The sequence below is a fragment of the Scomber japonicus genome, chromosome 12, assembly GCF_027409825.1.
Source record: "Scomber japonicus isolate fScoJap1 chromosome 12, fScoJap1.pri, whole genome shotgun sequence".
Classification (NCBI taxonomy): domain Eukaryota; kingdom Metazoa; phylum Chordata; class Actinopteri; order Scombriformes; family Scombridae; genus Scomber; species Scomber japonicus.
In genome coordinates, this window is record NC_070589.1 from 18,057,585 (window position 1) to 18,082,238 (window position 24,654).

Genomic DNA, 24,654 nt, shown 5'->3' on the forward strand with positions numbered 1-24,654 from the left:
CGACACAAGTTGTGTCAGTGTCAGAGTAAGAATAAGCATGAGAAATGTTCAAAAATGAATAAAATAATCTGAGATTAATGAAAATAATGGTGAATGTAAAATTAATGCAATTTTTTTGAACAACTATTTAACTTTTTCTTATCAAATGTGCATACACAGCCACACACACACACACACACACACACACACACACACACACACACACACACACACACACACACACACACACACACACACACACAATGTATATCAATTAAATAAAACATATGAAAATAAGTAAATTTCTTGTTTGTGGTTGCACAATTATTACAATTTTGGTACAATTTTGGTACAAATATCCTGTAAAAGTCTGGGCAAGATGAAGTCATGGTTTAAATTTGTTTATGGGACAAAAAACAGGAATATGGACCATTGCATGTGCAAAAAGATGAGGAACTGACCAGAGAAAGATTTAAACAAGTTGTCCATCTGCAGCCATGCAGTGGCTCTGTGAGGCTTTTTTTTTTGTGCTAATGTCAGCGTGCTAAAATCCCCACAATGACGATGTACCATTTAAATGTAGCTTATCAGCATGTTAACATTTGCTTATAAGCTCTGAACATAGGTAAAGCTGAGGTTGATGGGGATGTCATTGGTTTTACAGAATTTGTTCATAAATTAGGAAAATTATTATTGTGACTTCATGATAGTGCTTGATGATAGGTTAAGATATCACCAACATTATTCACACCAGGAGAGACAAGAGAATGAAGCAAAATGAATAATTGTACAAATTACATTGATGATTAAATGTTGACAATAGTCTTTGGTGCTTAGACTCTACATGGGGATTTTGAATGGAGAGATATCAGTCAGGTGGTGGCAGCGCTGATGAATCTGCAAAGACAAAGGTGGTGATGGAGAGGCGGCGGGACGTATAAGGGCACCATGAAAGCATGGAGACGGAGAAGGAGAAAACACATTTAAAATGACAGCTACAATATGATAGGCTGACAATAAAGGTGTGTCACCATACTATTGGATAGATGTGACCAGCAGATGTCTTAATTGACGCAGAGGGGGAATGACAGTAAGGAAATAATGAGTGAGCATGTATGAGGGATGGGAATGACAGATGGTTTGAGATAGAAGCCTACAGACTTGAGCATGCAAAAGATAAGTTTTCCTAACTGAACTCTCTCAAAGCTCCATTACAATTCATCCTGTGGGAAACATAATTTGTGTACCAAATTTTCATGACAGTCCATCCAATACTTGTTCTGACAATTTACTCCAAAACACATGTCAGACTCATGGTGTTGCTAAAATAAAATTAAGGTGGTCATCAAAGTCATAAAGATTCATCCTCTGGGAATCATGAATGTCTATATAAAGTTTCATGGCATGGTACCCAATACATGTCACTACTGAGTAAATGTGGAGGAGTGCCCCTTTAAAGTTAAGGACATAAACTGTACCACATGGAAATTTCAGGTTTAGATATAAACATACAAAAGCCAAAACACAGAAAAGATACGACAAATACACTGAGAAATTAATTACTAGAAAATGGTGCTTTCACAACATGATCATTATGTAATCATCAAATTATAACTCACAATTGAGCTTCGGTTTCATGCTGTCCCACACATGAGCAATTACAGGACGGTGGAGGTTTTTTGCGTTATGTAAACATAAAGAATGGCGGAATACATGACAATTATGTGAGTAGGTACAAAATCCAGAAACTTTACACAAAGGTTCAGTGTGCTATATATGCCTAATCATGTGTATAAAATCTGCTCATGTGTTGTAGTACACACACACACACAAACACGCCATACATCCTGGCGATTATGTAACGTCATGGTAGGTCACGATCACTCACTGAACATAGGTGCAGAACATGATTTGAAATATCTCTGTTTATTTCTGTAATCATTACTTCTTAATTTTATCACATGTTTACACTACAGCGTTATCTAAGATTTGGGCCCTCAGCCGTCACACTGTAGGCTGCCCTCAGATCACTTGTGTTTTTACAGTAAGTCCTTGTTTAGCTGGTCAGCATGAATCAGGGCTGGTATCATTTCCTAAAACATCCACCCCAGCATGACTAACTGGGGATAAACTCTGTCCCATCTTCCCTCATGGTTTTCAACTCTCTGCTTGCTCAACTGCTCCAGTCTATTTAAACAACACATGAATTTGAGTTTGTATGTGTATGTATGACGCATTATGCTCCGTGGAACAATACTTACCCTAATCTCAGGGGTGTGTCCCTGAGTAACCAAAGTTGGAACATAACAGAGTACATTTAAGCACAGTTTGAAGTACTTGTACTTCAATATACGTTTATACTTCTACTTTAGTAAAGTTCAGAGGTAAACATTGTTTGTTTTACACCAATGCATCAAAGAGATATTAAAAAGATATCTCAGACGAGTTGTTGTGGATTAAAAAACTACCCAGAAGTATAAAAAGTAGTTAAAACTGAATCACGTCTCTACTGCTAAAATATTATTTACTTTTATGAAAGTAAATGCAAATGAGTATTCACTTGTAATGGAGTATTTTTACATTCTGGTACTTTGTTTTTAATTTCACTTAGTATTATCTGAATACTTCTACTATCACTGTGAATGAAAATAGCGTTACATCATACTGTACCTAACAATAAGGATGTAAAATCAATGCAGAAATAAAATGTTTTAAATGGTGAAGGGAGGGAATGGCAGGAAAATGAATAAAACAACAACTCAATTATTAGCCAGCCTTAACAATATGTTTTAATATTTTCCTCAAAAGCCTGAAGCTGTATCATCAGTCTTAAAAACTGAGATATTTGTAGGTTCCTTTTTCTTTTTTGCAAGCGGCAACTTTTAACAACAACAATACAATTAAACAATTAAAAGTACAAAGTCATATAATCTACCTCTGTGCCTCACCCACTCACCTGGCCATCTTATGTAACATTTCCTGCTATATCTGCACCTTAAATCCAAAGCAAATAAAGTCAAGATTAAATTAATGTGACGTGTAATCTGTCCACCTTTCCATCTAATTGTTCTGTGGTTTATCAGACACAGGTCAGAGAATGTAACAATGCTGAATGGTGAAGAAACACTTTGACATTGCAGCGTCTTAACAAGTGTACAGCAGTTTATCATTATAACCCAGTCTGATAAGGTTTCACGCAGCCAGAGACACGCGTGTCCATCACTGCGTGCATGTTTCATGTGTGCTTGAGGGGAGGTGAAAAACAGGTCAACATGAATCCTGGAAGAATAAGCATTCCCTTTGTTATGCCTATAAACAATAGTGAGAGGTGCTCAATGGAGAATTGACAAACAGGCTTCTCCTGTCTTAACTGGTCAGGGCTAGAAGCACATGGATGGATGAACAAAGAAAGACAAAGCATTTGTGTTTTTTAGTCTCGGTCCCGCTGCCGTTCTCTGGACTTTATGAAGTGCCTGTTTACCATAACCAACATTGGACTTTATTTATGCTGCTTGCCTTATGCAGAGTTCAGGCCTGTCTTAATATACTGAGGACAGGCAGCATACTGTTTGTTTAGTGCAGCATAAGTGGAAGACAGGGCAGTGGGTGGCAGAGTTGGAGTTGTAACCAGTGACCTTGATCGTCTGCATACAAGAAAACATATTCAAACTATTGTGATCTCAAAATATGTGCCTTTTCAGAGTGTCATCTACTAAATAAGAGCCACATTCTTTGTATTTGTTGGTTCATTGGTTTTCTTGTTGTTATAGTAACATTATTGCTTTTATTTCCTCATAAAACTTGGACAAGCGCCAGTAGACGTACAATAGAAATTAAGGAAGTATTATTGGAGTTACACAAGTATGAGACAACTCTGTGTTCTTCAACAGTAGATTCAGATATCAGGAAGTATACAGTTGATTAGTATTTTTCTCATGGTAGTTACGTCTACCCTCTGCTGCAGCACAGAGTGAACAATACACAATATATATTCCATGTCTGCCTGAGTTTTTCCTTATCAGAACTGAAGGTCTAAGAATAGAAGATGTATACGTTTTAAAGCCCTCTAAGGCAAATTTTTGGTGTGATGTATAAAGATTGACTAAACTTGACCATTTGAGAGTTCAATTTCTGAGTGAGAAATTTATCCAACACAGAATGGAGGAACGGAATGGTAATTGATGGCATTTACAATACTTTCTGCTAACAGTCCCACAATACAGTGGGACTGTATTGGTGTACCGGTGATTCATTTTTGAGTCATTAGTACAGCATGTGTTAAGTTGTTAATGAAGGAGTGACTTGGACACATTTTTAACATATTTTGAGGTTTTACGTAATATGCTCAATAAGTAGACTTACAAGTACTGAACATTATAAATTCATCAGAATGCAGCAAGTCTTAACTTGTCCTACCCCACCCCATTCCCTCTTCTACTAGAAAGCGCTTCCATATGCTACAACCACATGTATAGAATTGCATAGAATTATATATAATTTGTTATATATATATTGTTATTGAATGTATGGTCAATTTTATGATATTTGACACTAATACACAGGATCTGACTCTTGTGTTGTGTTTTTATGTTATATATATCATGGTTCTGACTACTGCAGTGATCCAAATTCTCTACAAGCTTTGGTTTTAAAAACAACGTGGAGCAAATGAGCCTTGACAAGTTGAAAGCGACTGGGGAGAAAACATGTTAGGAAGCAAAGCAGAGCTAGTGAGAGAGTACATCAAATGTATTAACTAACACTGATACTTTTGATGGAAGCTGCAGTTGATGACTCAGTGTACTGGACTCCTTTTAAACATGAACAGGTCTGGACACAAGTTTGGTGGGCCTGTGCAGGTTTGGGTTTAGGAAATGTCATTGATTTCTTTTTTAATCTACATACATTAAGAGTTTACTGGAGCATTTCTTGCTCGTCTGAAAATCTCAACCCTGATATTTTCAATATGGGCAGTATTTCCCACATTTTCTATCATACCAAGTAATTAGGCCCAAAATCTTGTCAACTATTTCACTTGAGCCACGTTACCTTTTGCTTACATGGGTGTACAGTCTTCTTTAGCATATAGTCATGACCTGATTCCTTTTCTTATTTGCACAGTAGCGCACACATACGGCCAGGATCAGGCAGGCAGAAAAGAGTAAACAGGTAAGAGCAAAAGCAAACAGTCACGTAAAAAGCACAAGCAGAAAAATTATCATTTGAAGACCATTTTCGTTTGCTCACGTGGCTCTAAACCAAACCGCTAAACCGGATTCAGGTCAGTTTAGGTAGAAGACCGTATGACATCTAAGGAAGCTGAAATGAGAAGTCAAATGTGTGGGGAAATCTGTGTTATAATGAATATAGTATTAATGCTTATGCATCAAATGAGTCTTTATTGGTTCCCTTTGACATGTGATGGAATAATATAATGCCTCATTGACACAGCGGCCAGGTCAACGGTGTTACCAGATCAGCATGTTACTGTAGGAGCAGCAACATCCTTTTCCTCAGTCATTGTGGTTTTTCTGCTTAGTAGGCTTTTTTTCCAGTGGAGTCAGTCTCTGATTGTTGGTATAAAGTCATTTAGGAGTGTTTAGCAAGTGACTATATAACACACAAGGTGCTGTGTAAGTTACCTAACAGTTGGTGTGGCGTCATAAAACTTTTAATTTACAAAGGTGTGTACAACTGTGACTAATGCCGGAGATTGAATGGGTGTCAGGGAGTGTGTTGTGAAGGAATTTATGCATGACTCATCTCAAGGTGGTGTTGTTCATTAAGCGTCTGTTTGCCGATGTGTCCTTTCTGTTCTGGTGTTGACCTGAAACCTTCTGACCTCTTCATGGGTCATTGTTTAAAACAAACAGGTGTAGGATAACAGCTGCCATGTGAGAGACATCATGCAGTACAAACATGACTTCTCTATACTGCTGGGAAAAAAATGCTGTTTTTATATATTATATATTATAATCAAAGATGAATGGAATAGGATTGTATTTGTATTTATTAATGTGTATTATTCATTGTTTGTAGGCCTTTCTAAATAAATTGAAGAAAGCCTAATTTTACAAAAAAAATTTAAAACTACACCTAAACTTTAGATTGATGTGATCAGATTTCAGTCATAACCTCTCTGAATCTTTAAATAAGCAACCATATTGAAAATATGCCAGAATATCTGTAAAGGCAATTAAATCTATATATTTGCACTTAATGTTTTAGTAATCTCAGCATGCCTATTTCACTCCTGCCATATCCGCATTTTCTGTTCTTTACTGGATTGACCGAGTGTCCCCACATCAAGCAATAAAGTTCACATTATATGAAAAAGTTGACTTTCCCTGGATGAACATGGGGACAGAGTGTACAAACAAAAAGCTCTTGTCATCTTTAAATTTCTCTCAGGCCATTGTATGCCTTATTGTGATAGAGAAAGAGAATTATATTGAAAGTGGAATTACGGGGTTATGCAGGTCAGCCATTGTTTTGAGTGTTAAAGAAAGGACAACCCCTGCAGATAAATCAGCAAGAGGCTTTCGGGGGGAAAGGAGAGCTGCAAAGAGTACTGGCATCTGGCCATTCCCTCTGCCAACTATTCAAGCCATGGAAGTACGGACTGTTTGAACTTTGATGAAACTGAGCAGAACTGTTTGTGAGCAAAAAATGTCAAAGCTACACTTATTCATTGTTCATTATAAATACAACACTAATGTTCCTCCTAGAAGTAGCTCACAAGAGTGAATGGTCAAGCCTTGGAGAAACAGTTCAGAGAAAACACAATGAGGAGCATATTCAATGTCACAGGATGCATTTGTAAAAGAAAGTGCAAAGAATTAAAATGTAATTGTGCACAGCAGTCCAAATAGGTCAAGTATGGCTGTAGAAGAACATGCATGGCATCGCCTTTTGCTGCCAGCAATTTGTAAGCCTTCAATCAGGCCATTGGTTTATGAATAACTGAACAGATGTCTGTGCTAATTCCACAATAATGGCATTCTTATTTCCAAAAGCTGCTATTTCAGTAAAATGCGTCAAAATATGCTTCCTTTTTTGCTCATTTCACCCTTATAACACACATTTAGCTGCAAATGATCTGCTAAGACTCTATGTGCTGTGTGCAAGAGACAAAGGCAGACTGTCCTGTGGCACTACACTCAAAACTGTGTCACTGTGTCATACATAATGGTGTGGCCAATCACAGCACAGGTAAGCATGACGGAGATCCAGCATCTGCCCAATCGGCCCACTGGAGTGCTCAGCCAATCAGAATGATTCTTGTCAGGACAGAGCATCTGTCTATGTGAAAATACCAAACCGTCTGAATGTGTGGTGGATGTAAACATGCAGCAGCTTGTTATTCTCCATAGCCTCTGCAGACAAGGGTTGTGTCAGCACATCTGTGTCCAAGTTAATGTGAGCACGTGTGAGCATGGCTTCCCCCTGTGTGTAAATGCATGTGAGAGTGAATTTTTTGTGTGTGTATGTGTGAGTGGGAGAGGGCTCTGCAAGAAAGGCCAGAGTGATTCTCAGAAAGCAAGATAAAGTCACAGATGAAAACACATTTTCACACTATCATTTTTTTGTTATTTTTGTTATATAAGGATATTCAAAACTCCTTCAGATACACACAGAATTCCTCCAGTTGTTTTTGTGTTTTTGCCTTAAGTAGGATTATACATTCATCTTGCCAAAACAGTCATGAGTCATGAGACAACTTTTGTTCTTCACTGACATTTCCTCTCCTTCTCACGCTGTTCCTTCTGCCGAATTTTGCAGAAATCAACATGGTACCATTTTTCCTTTCTTCTTTTTTTTCATCCCTTCATCCACCCTGCCTTGAATGCACTGTTCCCTTCTTCTGTTGCTCATTGTAGAATGATGAGCCAGTACTGGTTTGAACTAGTATGATGTGTTACACAACAACACAGTCCAAGTGAGGGGAATCACACTGTACATGCACTGGAAGAAAACCGTAAAAAAATATGTATGTCTACTACACTTGCTGTTTTCCCTGCAATTCCACATGCAATTTTATATTAGATTGCAGAAATGTAAGTCACTAATTGTTAAGGATATTTAAAAATACAGAAAGTTGAACTGCCTGCTGCCGCAGTGTGATTGCATGCAAACTGACAAGCATCTTAAACTGTGTTTGGCCAGGGGGGCAATTGTGCCGTTCCATTTATGAGACCCCATTTCATATCTTTTTTTCCTCTACTTACATAACATGGATGTTGTCCCCCCCACCCATGACTGTTCACCCGCTCTGCACAAGAACCGCCACGATCCAACCAGTACATTCCGGTAGTTGTCATAGCAACAGGGCAGCATCCCTCTCTCCATCCTTTGTCCAGTGTCTCCACATCGTTTGAGCTTCCCAGACGGAGGGCGGTGTGGATTCTGCATACAAATCGAACCCTTAATTACGCCTGGAAGCAATCTGGTAAACCACACACATCCTGTGGTGGCGTTTAAACACTCAGGTGTTAAATAAGACAGAGAAGAAAGCAGTCGAATACAAGAAATCCAGACAGGTTTGTGCAAAATACCAGTAACAGAAACACAGTTAGAGGGAGTGATTGGGGTTAATGACATGTTCTTCCCTGAAAATGCTGCCTTTTGGTAATGTTTTGAATATCCACGTGTCCAAAGAGATATAACAAAACAAAAACAGGTGGGTTGAGGGAAAGAACATGGTGTCCCTGTTTGCCTCTGGGAATGTAGTAAGGTTACTGGGAATGCAGCAACAGTGAGCTGTGTTTGAGCCATTTTTTTTCCCTCTGTAATTGTTGTGGCAGTTAGTGATCAGGGTTTCTGGGTTTAGATTTATGTCATTTTTGTTAGGGTCCCGGTTTGGTTGTCTTTTTTGGTTGCATGGCAGAGATGAGTGCACGTGTGTAGGAGGAAGTTTAACTATGCATTTCCTTTCATGCTGATTTCAAGCTGCAGTGAGCACACAGCCTCGTGCGGATTTAGGCTGATACTGTTGCAGGAAAAAACTGGATTATTCCAGATTAGCCTCATCATGATTATTAACCACAATATGTTACAATTATATTTAATCTTTAAAAGGAAAGTTAATTCATGAACAAGTTGTTTTTCCAAACTTTGCATCCTGTCCCACATCCAATGCAAACTGTTAGGAACGTGCAAAGGCTGGCGCAAAACAAAGTTTCAAGGGCGGAGAGGTTTCAGATTTAAGGGAAAAAAACCCACCAAAACAAAGTAAAAGTACATGTGTTGGCTTCATGCCAGCTGACATCCTCTGAAACAAGACTGAACCTGCCTTCGACTTTATGATTGGTTAACTTGTTCCTGGCAAGCCAATCAGTGCACTGACTAACACTCTGTTGTGAGGGCAGTTAGGAAGTAGGGGAAAGGTCTCAAAGCAAACTTTTTGGCTGCCCTTCCCCCCGAGGTAAGGGAGACATCATCAACAGTAAATGTTTGTCCCGTGAAATAAGGATGAGGTGTGCTTCTTGTTAAATGTGGTTCAAAAGTCTTCCTTGTTGTCTTTGGTGGAGAACAAAGAATTCCTTCAGTGTTTATATCTGTGAAGCTGTGAATGCAGACTCAGCTTTGAGTAAAATAATGCTGAATTGGCACAGGTTTTGCAAAAGGCTGCAAATCTTGGTGGCAATCATTCATGCTAATATAAAGGTATTAGGAATTCTTTACAGTCATTTTAGTTAGTCTTTGTGTTTTGATGATAGGATCTGAATAGTTGCATCTAAAACTATTTTGAAGAAGCTGACTACTAATCTAGAGCTGCCATACAGCTGTTTCTCAGCAGTGTTGATACCTTGAATGTACTTAAACCAACCAAATCTAGATATTTCTGCCATGTTGTTTGCTTGTAGACAATAGGATCCAGTTAAAGTCAATACTTCTCAGTCAAAACAATACTGGGTTCAATTAAGTTGTTTATGACACAGCACTTCTGGGAATGTTGGCTTTGGGCTGTTGCAGCGAAGGAGTATAATAACTGTCTCGTGGGTACACTCGTTTCCAGTTACTTCCCACAGAGTGCTAATAAAAAGACAAACAGAACAAAGCTCTTGTTGAGCTCCTGCCAAGATATCAGCCAGACTGAAACATCAGAAGATTTGGCCAAAGAAGGTGCAGCCTTTAGTAGGGTTACCTTTAGGAGCATTTTATTTTGCAGTGTTTTTTAAATGTTTACTCGTTACAATAAAAAGCTGCCAACAGCTGTTAAAGCTACTTTTACAAGGCAAAGCTGTCTGGAAACCATGCTCAACTGTTCCTGCAGCCAGCTGGAGACGGATGTATTCTATTTATAAATTCATTATGGTGTTGACCAAGTTGTGAGAAGTTAGTGCCAGTGTTGAATTTTATGGGATGTTTCACCTTACGATTACCAATAAATCTGTCGAAAAAGTTTTGAGCTCCAGACTCCTGTGTAGATCTGTGAATCATCTGCTCAACACTAAACTAACAAGTTAAGCCTTTCCCTTTGCAGCTGAAGATGAAGTGCCGTGCCATCCTATTACCTTGACAATGCATTCATTCGACCTTATGGTAAAAAGCTTTTTTTGGCTGAGAAGTAAAGGAGAAGATAAATACCGCTCATCTAGCCAAGTGTGGCAGCAATCTTCTCATCTAATGCTCAAAATTAATATGTGCAGTTTCCCCCAAATGTCAAACTGTTCCTTCAAAGCCCTGAAGTCAAGAGTCCGACAACAGTGTTGTGATAAAAATAAAAGTTTTAAGTGTATCAATAAAAAACACCAGGTTCAGTAAACGTGATGTTTTACCAAATCAGGTGCATTACAATATCGCAGTTAACAAAAGGATAAAACTCCTTGAGGAAATCTACAAATGGCATTATGGACAGATCCACCACATTTGAACAACATACATCTGGGCACAGACATCTACAAAGCGTACCATACAAGTTGACCCAGTGACATCAAACGTTGCCATTTAAAAATAGACACTTCATAAAATCAGAGAATTAGTAACAGAAGACTGAATAGTTGAAAAGGCAGGTCAAAATATTAGCAGTACATGAACTAAGATTTATTAAGTTACACATGCTGTCCAGCCTTAGCAGCTCTACGCTTCAGTGTCCGTGTGCGTCAGTTCATTTTAGTCACCAGACAAAAAGGGGAAAGATATGACATGGGCTATAAAACAGTGTTACAAAAGCCAATCCCTTCTAAAGACGAGGGGAAGACATACCCTGCCATTACCAGCTCATACTCAACTACCAAGGATATGATTATACCTTGTCATGTTTTAAGTTGACCAGCCAACTTTAATCCATTAAAAATGCAGGTTAAAATCACCTCTGTGGGAGAAATAAAAATACAGTACTAGTTAAAAAGAAAAGAAAGTCAGGAGGGCAGTGGGAGTCCATGAGTTGTGGATTTAGTAATCCGCAGGTTCGTCTCCCTCCTCGTTCAGCAAACAGGTGCGGATCAGGGCTTCGGTCACACCATACGGGTCGCAGTTGGCAGATGGACGGCGGTCTTCGAAGTAGCCTTTCTTCTCCTGGCCGACATTGCGAGGAATGCGGATGCTAGCACCGCGGTTGGCCACCCCGGCAGAGAATTCATTGATGTTTGAGGTTTCATGGTGGCCGGTGAGACGGCGAGCGTTGTCCAGCCCCCCTTTGGGGTCATAGGCACGGATGTGATAGCTGTGCCTCTTTCCAAGCTTCTCAATAGAATCCTCAATGGCTCTGAAAGAAGAAACGACAAGTTTCCGTTAGAGATTCCTGCAAAAAATGGATACTGACAGAGCTGTCAAATGATCCCCAAGGTTTTGAAACTCACTTTAATCCACCATCTTCCCTCATCTCCTTTGTGCTGAAGTTTGTATGGCAGCCGGCACCGTTCCAGTTACCAGGGATTGGCTTGGGGTCAAATGAGGCGACCACGCCAAAGTCTTCACAGACGCGATGCAGGATGAAACGTGCCACCCAGAGATGATCACCCATGTTGATTCCTTCAGACGGTCCAACCTGGAACTCCCACTGAACATAGGAAGTTTCAAGTTTATTTTTATGTTTATGAAGTTTCAAGAGATTGTTAAACCATGATTACATGTGCAAAGTTCAAACATGATTAGTTCTTTTTTACCTGAGCAGGCATCACTTCTGCATTTGTGCCACAAATCTCGACTCCAGCATACAGGCAAGCTCTGTAATGAGCCTCCACTATATCTCTGCCATAAGCTTTGTCTGCTCCCACACCACAGTAGTATGGACCTGTAAAGATGCAAATTGTTAGACGAATCCATCCACACATTAATGACCAGAAACACATTTATCTTAAACCGAAATTCTTGAGAAGCTGCTTACCTTGTGGTCCAGGAAATCCGTTAGATGGCCAGCCGAATGGGTGTCCATCAGTGCCCAGGATGGTGTACTCCTGCTCCATGCCAAACCAGGGATGTTGCTCCTCCACCATCTTCATCACGGCATTGCACGAGATACGAAGGTTGGTTTCTGTAAGAGAGAAACTTTCAGATTAGAAGACCAAGTAACACTAGCACAATTAAGTCTGTTAACGTGGGCCAGTTTTGTAAATCTGCTGAAGCATATTCATAGTAGAAATGCAAATTATAACTTCTAAATAGATTTTCCCATCATCATTTTGGGCAATGAAAATGACTTTCCCCTCCAACATATAATCCTCAATAAAATGGGCCAGTGAAACTGTACAGTTACATCTTTCAGTTTCTCCTGCACAATAAACTTGCAATAATTTTGCTAAGAGGCTATGACTTCCAGATCTACAGGTCTCACATTTAAAATGCCTGCATCAGTGTGCATGCAAGAGAGAAAGAATGGGTGTATGGGTCAATTTAAGTGCACACCTGTTCATAACTGTATGGATGCAACGGTGTGTACTATGTTGGTACAATACAAATGTAACATACAAGCTTAGTTTGTTAAGTGTCCCATTTCAGATCAGACTTCAAGTCTTCTACTAGATTCAGGTTTTGGGTTTCATTCCCTTCTTTTATATAAAAGTACCGCCCACATTACACTGTCTGACCAATCAAATTGTTTCCTTCTCTTTAAGGCTGATCAATTACAACTACAGTTACAGAGGCTTTAAAATGTGTACATTTTGCTGGTGTTTTTTTTAATTACCTGTTATTAAAAATAACTTATTATACTGGGTTATAACTTATTATAAATAAGATTATGACATCTTTACTGAGTATTAGGGCATTATTAAAAACTATTTCACTCATTATAGTCCAGACTTTACAGATTCTTAGCTGCTTTGTTACCTGCAGGCTTGCGGTTGTACTTCAGCACTTCACACAGGACCAGCTTGTTGGGGTCTTTACGAAACGGGTCACGGAACATGGCAGCAGGGACCAGGTACATGTCGCTGTTAGAGCCTTCAGACTGGTAGGTACTGGAGCCATCGAAGTTCCACTCAGGCAGTTCTACACGAGCAGGAGAGCAGTTATATTAAACTACATGGTTGCACATCAAGACATTTTTAGAAGTCAAACATTTTCGGGAGATTCGGGAGTCTTACCTTCGATGCTCTTGGGCTCAGAATCCAGAGTCCTTGTTTTGCATCGCAGCCCCTCTCCGGTTCCGTCGATCCAAATATACATAGCTTGGACTTTTTCCCCCTGAGAAAGCTCCATATACTGCTGCTTGACAGCTTTACTCAAGCTGGCGCTGGTGGACATAGCCATCTTATTTCCTACTATAACACACCTGAGGATAAGAAGAGAGAAGAGAGCAGGTATGAGATCGCGGTGGGCTTTGTACTATGTGTTGCGTAACTAGGGGGTTTGGGGCGGGGGGAGGGCAGAAAAACACAAAAACGAGCACCATTGTTTCTTCTTCCAGAAAGGAGATGGGGTGGAAAAACAACCTGAAAATGTAAAAAGATGGCACATTTCCAGGGTTTTCTCCCCACTCCATGCTGGAAGGAAAATAAAAAGCCAGTTTCAACCGCCTGTGCATGACCAAAGAAAAAAACTTATTTAAAGCTGCAAGCTCACAATAGATGCCTCATGAAAAAAAAATACAAAAGAAACAAGACACTTCAGCGGGAAAAAAACGCATTTCTACGGTACATCCTGTTGTTGTAGTCATGGTGACAATAGTTGACTGCGAGAGTGAAGCAATATTACATCATAGGTTTCCTCGTTGAGACCCACTACTACCTACACCTAAACGCCTGGAGACGCACATAACCAGATATCTACACAGATTCAACCATAAGATGAAGGCACCGAGGCGACATACATACATTAAGGAACAGTTCACTTTAGTCTGTAACAATGAAAAGTCTGGTACAATGAGTAAGAAGCTGCAGAGCTCCTCCCCAACAGGACATACAAATGAAAGAGGAAACAAAAGCAAATAAATTAAAAGAAAGACAAATTACCTGGCGAGACGAGAAAATTGAAATAAAAACTAAAGGACTGACAGGTCCAGTGTCTTGTGATGTGATGTCTCGCTAGTATCTCTCTCATTCTCCGGTACCGAAGCTATGGGTCCGGCCACATTTATAAGAGCAGGATCTGGGACGTCGCGTCTATGATTGGTCAGAGAAACAGCAGTATGTTTACACTCCAAGGTGATTGAAGGCACATGCAGCCCGATCATTGGATAGGCTGCAGACTGAACAGTACCGCCCTCAATGAGCTCAGCCGCGTGTTACTGTGCGTGAGTGACCCTCAGCGTGCGCTCTCATCCTCACATGGATGCACAACCCGAGGATTTACACACAATTAAAAAAGAAAGACAATAAATACGATGGAGGCTGACTTGGTTATTTTAAAAAAGAAAAATGTGCGCCATTGAGGGGGCCAAATGTACAACATCCTCAGACTCAGCTCAAACCCATCAGGGAGTTTCAGGCTGAGACGCCACCGTGTGGTACAAAGCAGTAATGGTGTCACAGTGTACTGGTTTTAATGGGAGAGATTATGTAATTCCACCAAGAAAAAGTGCATGGATTTGGAACATTCCGGTTTTGCACAGGAATAACACGTGAGAAAATTATGCTTAAAAGCACACGTATGGACAATTGTTAAACGCTTTGTTAACCCTTTATTTTAATTTCCTGTTTAAAAAAATAAAATAATTTGCAGGTATATTATTTTATAAAGGGTGACAAATGACAATAAATAATCTAAAAAAAAGTTCTGCCCAATCATTTATATTAAATTAATTTAAATACATATAATTATAAAAAACTATGTTTATATTTCTAGTATGTTACCAAATTACAGATACCCTTTGAAAGAAATGTCCTAAAAATGAAGTTACCCAGCGGCTACTTTCTGAAGGTAATTGAAGGAATGTTCTGGTAACCCTTAACTACTAGTCACTTAGAAGTGTGAATCATTTAGTCTATAAAATGTCAGCTTCTGGGAGTCCAAGGTTATGGTTTCAGGTATCTTACTGTGTCAGAAAACAGTCCATTCAGTATAGAAAGCATTCAAATCCTGGAACCAGAGAGTGTTGGTACCACTGGAGACACTTCATTTTGTTGTACATTGTGCAATTACAGTAGGCCTAAAGGCATTGAAACACATATTCTGCTTGATAAATAATATAACAATTAATTCATTATCAAAATTGTTTCTGACTTCTGTCTTCTTATGTAATCAAAACATTTGAGAGTTAATCAGACTGACGTAGATTAAATCTAAACCTCTTAGAAAGCACCTCTCTTTTTGGATGCCTCCTGTCGCTCCCTGAAAAGACTGTTTCCTCAGTGCCAAAGAGAACCATGACGTTGCCTCTGGATTTAATTCTTCAAGAGACCTGCAGATCTTTGGCACTAACCATTGAAAGGCACACAGTTGCAAAATAGTTTTTAAAGACAACATTTACATAGTCAATGCATCCTATTGTTTATGATTGCAATCCAATAGCACAGTAAATGTGTCTTGAGATGCTTGTATTGTTCAGGGACAGGTGAAAATGGCCATGTGAGGATGTAAGTGTTGTGGGGGTTGCAGACATCCCTTTTAGCATGGTAAGTAGTAAGTAGTGGCATAGTTGGTATGTGTAAATAGGATTGGGATTAATTTGCATTGAATTAATTTTGCTCGGAAAATACTTAGTTCTCTAACCTGAACACTTGGTCCACCATTTTATCTAGTCCCTCACATTACCTACAACAATATAGGCATTTTTTTTTACTTTTTCCATTTCAGAATGCAACCAGCAAAGAGAGGTCTTCTATACAATTACATCCTGATTTTATTAATGAAAGACTATTCATAAAAATATGAAGGCTGTATTATTGTTATTAGCCTATTATTATTCATGATATACTTTTAAGGAAATAAGAAATCAAGTAGGTAGTTCTGGGTCTGGCCTGAAAATGTGTATGGATAGGCCTATATTAGACACTACATCCATGTAAAAGTGAAGCCAATGCGGAAGTCCATTAAACCGACTCCACTGGCTCCAAAAAAAGTCAGATTATGTAGAAGTCCATGAGAGAATGAGCCTAATTTTCACTTGAGTTACTATCTCAGTAAACAGTTTCATAAGGAGTTGTTGGTCTCAATCGCTAGTTTTAAGTATTCTTCAATACAGCACGGGTTAGGATTTACAAGTGGCTACCACGACGACAACCAGAGTCAAAGAGCATAGTCGTAGCCTCACTATTTCCATGTGTTTGCAGTTCATCAGAGTTAAAAGTAACCTTTGGTAGACTAAAAGTCTTGTTCCACGTTTGGTCGCATTCAGGAGCCCTAAGGAGCCAGATGTTCAGTTCTTATGGTAACGTACGTTTTGTTTGAATGGTTTGAAGCCCGTTTATCCACTAGCGAAAATTAGCATAAACATTAGCAACTTAACCATTGACTTTAAATGCAACACGCTAACCAAGCTAGCAGCTAGTATTAGAGTCAGGTAATCTCTTTCGTTTCAATATACTACCAAAATAACTTACCTCACTTCTTCACAAAATCCAAGACGGCGACGGTCGAAATGCCAAACTCGAGGCTTCAAAACAGAGTCCACTAATCAATGGGTTGCGTCGCGGGGGCTAAGTTGATTGTTTTTATAGTCTGTGTAAGTAATTAACCCTGCAGACCAACCCCCAACTACGGCCAAGTTTGCAATGTGACATTGTTTCCCTAAAAACGTAAGAATATTAAAAAAGGGGGAAAAAACATTTTAATTCAGCATCAGAGGCCTCGCACTACAACACATGGCAAGTTGAAAAGTTTGCATTTGGGCTTTCTTTGAGCATTGCTGTGCTGAATGAACAGAGGTGTGGAGAAAGTGTAGAAACAAAATTAACAGTAGAAGCAGATTGGTGGAGGAAAATGGTGACAACATCCCAGCATGAAGTGAACTAAGTGATGGTGGTCATGATGAAAACTATTCCCTTACATAAGTATCCAAAATCCTGCCTTTCCCATGTTTGCATGCAGACACTTGTGTCATCCTTCATCCATTGTTGCCAATCCCATCTCCCTTTTCCCTAGACCACACTTGGTGCATGAATACTTCTCCTCAGGCTCATCTGCTGATACTCAAGCTGGGATCCTTATGAAGACCTTTTTTAGGGCCTGAGGCTGCACCACCTGGGACTGTGGCTGGAGCTGGACACCTCTTTGAACCTGTTTCTGCAGATAAAAGGATGTCTTCATCAAAGCCCTGCAGCAGCTTTTGGCCACAAATGTTCTTGCATTGACTCTTAGATTTGCCTTTAGAGGCAGAAATGCACCACAACTCCATGTGAAGCCACAAACCTGTGTGTTATCACCCTGCTGTCCTCTGGCACTGCGATGCCCTGGATTCAAACTGATGAGCAGGAAGTGTGCCAGGTGAATCCAGCATCAAAATACCAGTGTCAGTATTAACAGACTCTTCCATGTATGAAAACATCTTGACACAGAATTATCCTCTTTTGTTAATTCATTGTTTTTAAAACGTTTGCGCTTTGTTCGAGATGCTTATGGCTCCCTCTTACATTTTGATTAGTAAGACAAATGTTTCCTAACATACCTGATAATTAAACCTGCATCAGTGATACACTGAAAACATACAATACAAAACAACATAAAATGATCCTAACCTTCTGCTTTGGTTTTGTTTTGCAGTTCTGTGGGTATACAGCACCACCTTATGGACTTAGAGCTCCACAGCAGCAGATGAAGAGGATGATGAAGGCTCTGTTCTAGGCTAGCTGTGGATACAGAAACACAGAACTATGAGGTATTTAATTTAATTTATGTATTTATTACCACTGGAGTGATTGATAAAGAGAAGATCCCTCCACCTCCACCACAGTTAACACCAACAGTAAGACTAAAAGACAAAGAACAGTTGGAATAATTTGTTGTTGAAAGTTGTATTTATTCTACATAGAGCTGGGAAATATCAACATGTATTACAATATAGCTAATTTATGCAAAGTCACCAATAAAACCCTCAAATTAATGATCAATAAAGTTTATTTTTTGCTTTACAAATAATTTGACAATATGATATGGATTCAGAGTATACTTACAATCTTTTTCCAGAGCTTTTAATACTGAAGCAAGTCATTCCCATAATAATTTCATGAGCAACTCAACACCTAATTGTGAAATTTAACCACTGCTAAATGTTGAAAATGTTTAAATCCAAGTACCACTGAATTTATAGCCCTGAAATATAGTAGCTTGCTTTGAAAATCTGTGTGAATTTGTGTGGCTTGAATTTCCATGTTTGAAATTTCCAGTGGGTACTTCTTTACTACTACCATTACTACTACTACTTTAAAAAAAAATTAGCTTTATTTATTCAGGAAATCTTATTGAAAACAAGAACTCAATCAAGAACTACTGCAATATGTATTGACGAACACGTTACATGCAGGATCACAAGGATCATCATAATCAACAATCAAACACACACACAATGAAACATATCTGGTTGGTGGGATTGGTTAAAGTCCCCATCCACTCAAAAATATTTGCTCAGTATCACTTCAGTTGGATGTTTGTGCGTCACTGTACAGAATGATGTAGAGTTTGACACTAGGAGGCTGTTTGGAGCCAATCATGGCCCAGTATGCAGTACTCGTGTATGTAAGTTTGATGTGGAAAAAAGAAGCCTCCAGTGCAAAAACACTGAGAATGAACATTTTAGTGAAGAGTATGTTGACATTCAGCATTTTTCAATGAGGGCGAGTGAATAGATGTGATTTCAAAGAATATTAAAAATATCAGACACAAACTATCATTCAAAGTCAAATGTCTGTAGGGAAATCTTCAAATTCTAACACAATTCAAGATGAATAATTGAAACTTAAAAAAAACCCAATATTATCCAGGGTTATTCTTCCTCTTGTATTTAAGGCAGATCAAGCACTTGGATCACATCACTAAGAGAACGTAATTTGATAGGACAGAGGCTCAATTGCTTATTTTGTGTGGCTCGAATGTTCAGGTTTGAATTACTCATCCTGAATTTTGGTTGAATTCAGATTACATTCTGTCAGTTATTTTATCCAAGTCTATATTCTGCCTAAAATCATTCAATAAAACAGTCAAGCTGGATATCCTAGAGCAGAAGCACTTCAAGTCCTCACACTTCAACTAAGGAAAAACTGTGAAACACACTCAAATAACTGTTGTTACTTTAGGTGCTGAAAGATTCAGGTTATGTTCCTGGTGGATGATGAAATCTCAGCCTGTGTTAAGCGACTTGCCATTCTCAGACAACACATGTTGAGTTTTCACAGCTTATTCATTGCCACATTTGCCTGAGGGCACGATGCAAGCTGCCTCACCAGTCTGTTGTGAGTTTTCTGTGAACCAGGGCCTAATGTTCAGAGAGAGAGAGAGAGAGAGAGAGAGAGAGAGAGCGAGGGAGAGAATAACTCCAGTAAAGGATGAGACTCTCCATCTTGCGCTCAAAAACATACATGTGTGAAAAGTCCTCACTGGTTCACTTGCAGTGTGAAGACAGATTTTGGGCTTATGTGAAGCACTACCAGACTGATATCCACATTAGTATTTTGCATTTTTCCCCAGTGATATATTTGTAAAATCAGACTTAAATCCATTGTTTGACCTGGTTTTATCAAAGCCCACCAGTTTTTTTGACAGACAGATAATCTGTTGGAGACAAATTATCTACATCTCAACTAAGATGAAGAGCAGATTTGATGGGAGTGAAACCTTGTAGGCTGTGTGGGGGTTCATAATGTCTTGGAAGAACAGGGGAAAGGGTCTTTTAATATTTTTCTCTATATTTTATTTCAGTCTTCCTCTGTGAGATTTAATTAAACAAAACTAATAAATTTAAGATAGTGTGTGCCACGGGTCATAAAGGTGCGTTTGTACAGTATAGGGAACTCCAATCCTGTCACTGTATAAGGGTTGTATTTCTCTCTTAATTAGTCAATCAAATTGTAGCTTATAGGACCAATTTGCCACAGAAGCAGAACTACAGTAAAGTTAAATGTGCTATGCAAAGTTATCCAACATTTAAAAACAAGCAATTCGGGGGTGCACAACAAATCAGATAAAGTAGGTGCTATCTTAAAATTCATAACCCTAATTCCGACAAATTCTACTGAAACCTTGCTTCAATCCACACTTCTTTAATTTTTTATTTTCCCCAACATGTAGGAATTACTTTTATTTAGTTCTATGGATTAATAGATGCTCTGTAACTGGTTAGATAATGAAAAATAGCATCAACAAGACAACCTGGCTCATTGTAAAGTTGAGAGGAAAGTCTGAAATGCCTCATAGACTGGTGATATACTGGGCTGTGCTGTCGACACTTTAACCAGAATATATCATTGCAGCGTGTAGACTTGCTGATACTGTGGGAATCTGATGTAACTGTCAGTACAGATCTCATCAGTCACTTTGATATGGTGAAACATTTAGTATTTCATAATAGAAATGAAGTAAGCTGAATTTTCCTGTGTTTACATCTTATGAAGTAGACCATGTCTCACTGTATCATTCTGATCTGTCCTCATACAGATGAACATATTAAAAAAAACATGTGACTTCATCAGAGAGGCTTTCTCCAAGGGAAAAAAACACCTCAGAGGACTCCCATCTTATGCCAAGGATGACGCAGTATTTTCCAGTTTCATCAACATTGTCACTTTCCAATGACGCTGAGAGCACCCGTCATATCTCTGGAGGTGGGACCTTGTTTATTTTTTGCTTGTAAACAGTATCAAGTTTAAGGTCAAGTGTCCAGTATCATCATGTACAGTAGAGAGAACAAGGACAGTTTTGAGAAAATTTGCAAATTAGTGCTTATGCTGAAGCACTGGAATTATTTAGTGCTAGACAACCAAATAAGACCAAATGCATATTTTTTAATAAAAAAAAAAAATCTTACCAACAAAAGTTACATAAATGATGCCACCCAGTGGCTGACTCTCAAATTCTGGATGTGAAGCCACTTTAAATGACAAAGGCCAGCTGTGTTGCTTCTATTAATAGAGCTGCGGTTTCTTTCTGTTGCACAAACGAGCGAACTGTGTGTGATAAAAACTTCTCCCAACATGACAAGGAAACTGAAAAAGTAGATAAATATCAGATATAATATGAATGTCCATTTTGATAGCAGCTTTCATTGACTGTAGCATTTAGTTCAAATAGTTGATACCGTTTTGAACATTAATGTTACTGTTTATGTAGTGTAGAATCAGACATAACATAGCTCTGATTTGTTTCACTGAACCTTTCAAGAATTATGGAAACTTATATGAGCTCCCACTGCTCTAGATTAAAGTTCAGCATATGGTTTAAGCTATTCAGATCCTAACATACAAATGATTCCAACATACGAGTGTAGAGTAGCGTGATAAACAAAATGCTGTGATTTAGATTCGTGTTGAAAAAAAAATCCCTCATGACTCCAGCAGAGGGCAGCAGCTACCAGTGCAGGACTTCATTTGGAAGAATTTTGGCCAGTGCATGTTTTTTTATTGGACAGCCCTTCAATGGGCATTCAATAGAGAAATAAAAAGTCGTACTTAACAAGTCTTGGAAAGTACAATTGAGTAAATTTAAATTCTCCAGTTGATATCCTTGATGCACTATTAGAACAGTTAGTACATGTCCAGTTTGTGTTGCCTATTGATGTAATCTGTCAATATGTAATTAAAGGCCTTTATGAAGAAAATGAAGAGAGAGAGCAGGACACAATGATGTTTACTTCTATACTCTATTGAGAGAAGTGTTTTTTGGAATAAAATAAACATATGAAGGTTGAATTTGGTCAGAAGGAGGAAAATGAAGACACTGAAGGGCAGCAAAAACTTTCCATCCAGACTCACCTCCTGGTTTTCAGCTCCGTCACTCAGCGCAGACGTGATGAATAACCTTCCACATATCTTACACCTTCACCCCACTCAACCTTATAACAATTAGGCCCTAACCCCAGCAATCCCCCGGCCGTCATATATCATCATGTCCTCTACAAACCACAGGACAATGCTCTACCTTAAAAATTAATAAGGCTGACAACATACTTGTCGCTATTTCAATGCCCAGCATGTCCTCTGTGACTCATCAGTTCAGCTGTAAATCAGGCCAGGAGGAGCCTCGAGGGATTCTGTTCCTCTAAACCTCCTTCAAAGCACTTTATATAGAGCATCAATAACCAAACACTTTGCAATAACCCTTATTGGCATGGCAGCATGAAATACTATTGATTGTTCAAATGAAAATCAGCAGGACCACTGGCTGCTGCAAGGATTGTTGCCTTTGCGCGATTTTTGTCCATATTCCCTCGCTGGTATCAGCGAGGATGAAGGCAGAGCAGTGTGAAGCATCATGGGTTATATTTAATCCAGCCTTGCTCTTCTTTGGGATAATAACTTTTTTGCTCCAGTCCAGGACTTGTCTGTCATCTTGACATGGCAATATCTCCCAACTCCACTGTTTCATAGTCAGTTTCATTTATTTCCAAATACCATTTCACACCCTGCTGGCTTTAACTAGGTATTATACAGCGTGTGGGGAGTGTGCTGCAGATTGAATCGTGACAGAGACAACAACGTTTCTGCTGAAAAATAAGTGAATATTGTAAGTGGCAGACTATATAAAATTATTTTTTGCTCCATTTTCTCAGTATGAATTTGTGTGTTTGTCATCCTGGTCTATCACATTCATATTGCATGTCAACAGCTAAAAAAGTACTGCTTTTATTTATTTTTTGGTCTTTCAAGTGAATGTTGTCTCAAAAACAGAGAGCAAGGAATACAGATTTCATGCTCTGCAAACTACAATTTTAGTTTTCACCACTGTGGATTAAAGAGGAAACTATAAAATGATGGTCATGATAGCTAATATACTAGTCTTATATACTGTATTTAGTTTTCAATCGTATATCTACTTACCTTTCTGTTTCAAACATGCAACATGAAGTCAAATAATATTCTTACAAATTCTGCATCTTTCAGTCAGTCAATGTGATTAACACCTTTTCATTTCTGCTGTCGATCAATATTTTCTTCTTATTAGAGTATTTTGGCCAATGTACTGTTACTACCATTTTCTAACTTTGAGAATATACACACAAGTGATTGCAAAAAGATGATGGTAATGTTGTTTTATGTACAGTAAGTCACATGATTTATTGTCAGACTGTCTATAAGGAAAACAGAAACAGCAGAGTAACCCCTGACCAGTCATAGTAGTTCTCAGTGACTGGTGATTTTTACAAAAAGTTGGTTTAGTTTTATGGTCTCACTGCTTCTGGTCCCTCAGTCTTTTTGAATTGTGAAACAAGATAAATATTTTTATATCATTTTTTAAAGTATCCATTGAACTAGCATCTGAACAAAATACTGATGACAAAAACAATTACTGTAGTATGATGACATGTCAATATACTGCGATTTTGATGATGTGATGACTCACTTTTAAGCCAGTGAATCTACAGTGAACTTGTTGTAGCTGAAGTTAAAGGGCATAGTTTTACTTTTTTGGAGATTTACTTAGTTATTTTCCTGCCCTGAGCTGGATGATACAATTGATACCATGAAGCTACAACCAGCAGTCACTTACCTTAGTTTAGCATAAAGACTATAAACTGGGTGAAAACAGCTAGCCTAGCTCTGTAGTAATAAAAGCAGCACCTCTAAAGACAACGATGTAACACCTGCTTTCTCTGCTGGTTGCCTGGCAACCTCATGGTTCAGGAAGTCTTTACTCCCGCTGCAGAAACTGTCAAGCACATAACTGCATGTGTGGTGTTCATGCTTCAGTTTTTGTATGCATTAAAGAAACAAAATATAATGTGTTATTTAGTGACCTTTAGTGGTGCTGGTAGGTGGTTAGAGCCATGCTAGCCATGCTAGCTAAACTAACCAGCTACAGGCTGTAGCTCTTAACACTCCGCAAGATTGCAAGTAACTATATTTCCCAAAATCTCAAACTATTTCTGAAACAATTGCTTTGGTAGTTTTGCTAATATTTCTATGGGTCTTATTAATTAATATATTTAATATTACAATTTTGTTTAATTATTTGTTTATTTGTTGTGGTAGTTGATATCCTGTTTGCTTTTGTTGTGCATAGAGAAGTTGTACATGTTGCATGTAGATGTTGTGAAGTGAAATCCTTCTGGGTTTTATTTGCATTGTGACCACACATTGGCTCCCCATGAGAACCTCTTGTCCATCCGTTTAATTTGTTATGAAGTTGTTTCTCTCTCTGTTTTCA

At 38.6% G+C, this 24,654-nt stretch overlaps 1 protein-coding gene across 1 annotated transcript; it reads right to left on the reverse strand.

Moving 5' to 3' along the window:
* Positions 1–10,691: 10,691 nt before the first annotated feature.
* Positions 10,692–14,502, reverse strand: LOC128369291 (glutamine synthetase). The gene is made up of 7 exons (XM_053330302.1): positions 14,376–14,502; positions 13,509–13,696; positions 13,252–13,413; positions 12,311–12,457; positions 12,090–12,217; positions 11,784–11,983; positions 10,692–11,689 (listed from the first exon to the last, which is right to left on the reverse strand). The coding sequence occupies exons 2-7, from the start codon at positions 13,672–13,674 to the stop codon at positions 11,377–11,379; spliced, it is 1,116 nt and encodes a 371-aa protein (XP_053186277.1). The 5' UTR covers positions 13,675–13,696; positions 14,376–14,502; the 3' UTR covers positions 10,692–11,376.
* Positions 14,503–24,654: the final 10,152 nt, after the last annotated feature.

Bases quoted from the DNA above. Each gene is read 5' to 3' on its own strand.
- LOC128369291 (XM_053330302.1), bottom strand. From the start codon at position 13,674: ATGGCTATGTCCACCAGCGCCAGCTTGAGTAAAGCTGTCAAGCAGCAG. The intron at 13,414-13,508 runs GTAAGACTCCCG...CTGCTCGTGTAG, and splicing joins TGAGCCCAAGAGCATCGAAG to AACTGCCTGAGTGGAACTTC. The intron at 12,458-13,251 runs GTAACAAAGCAG...TCTCTCTTACAG, and splicing joins GTACAACCGCAAGCCTGCAG to AAACCAACCTTCGTATCTCG.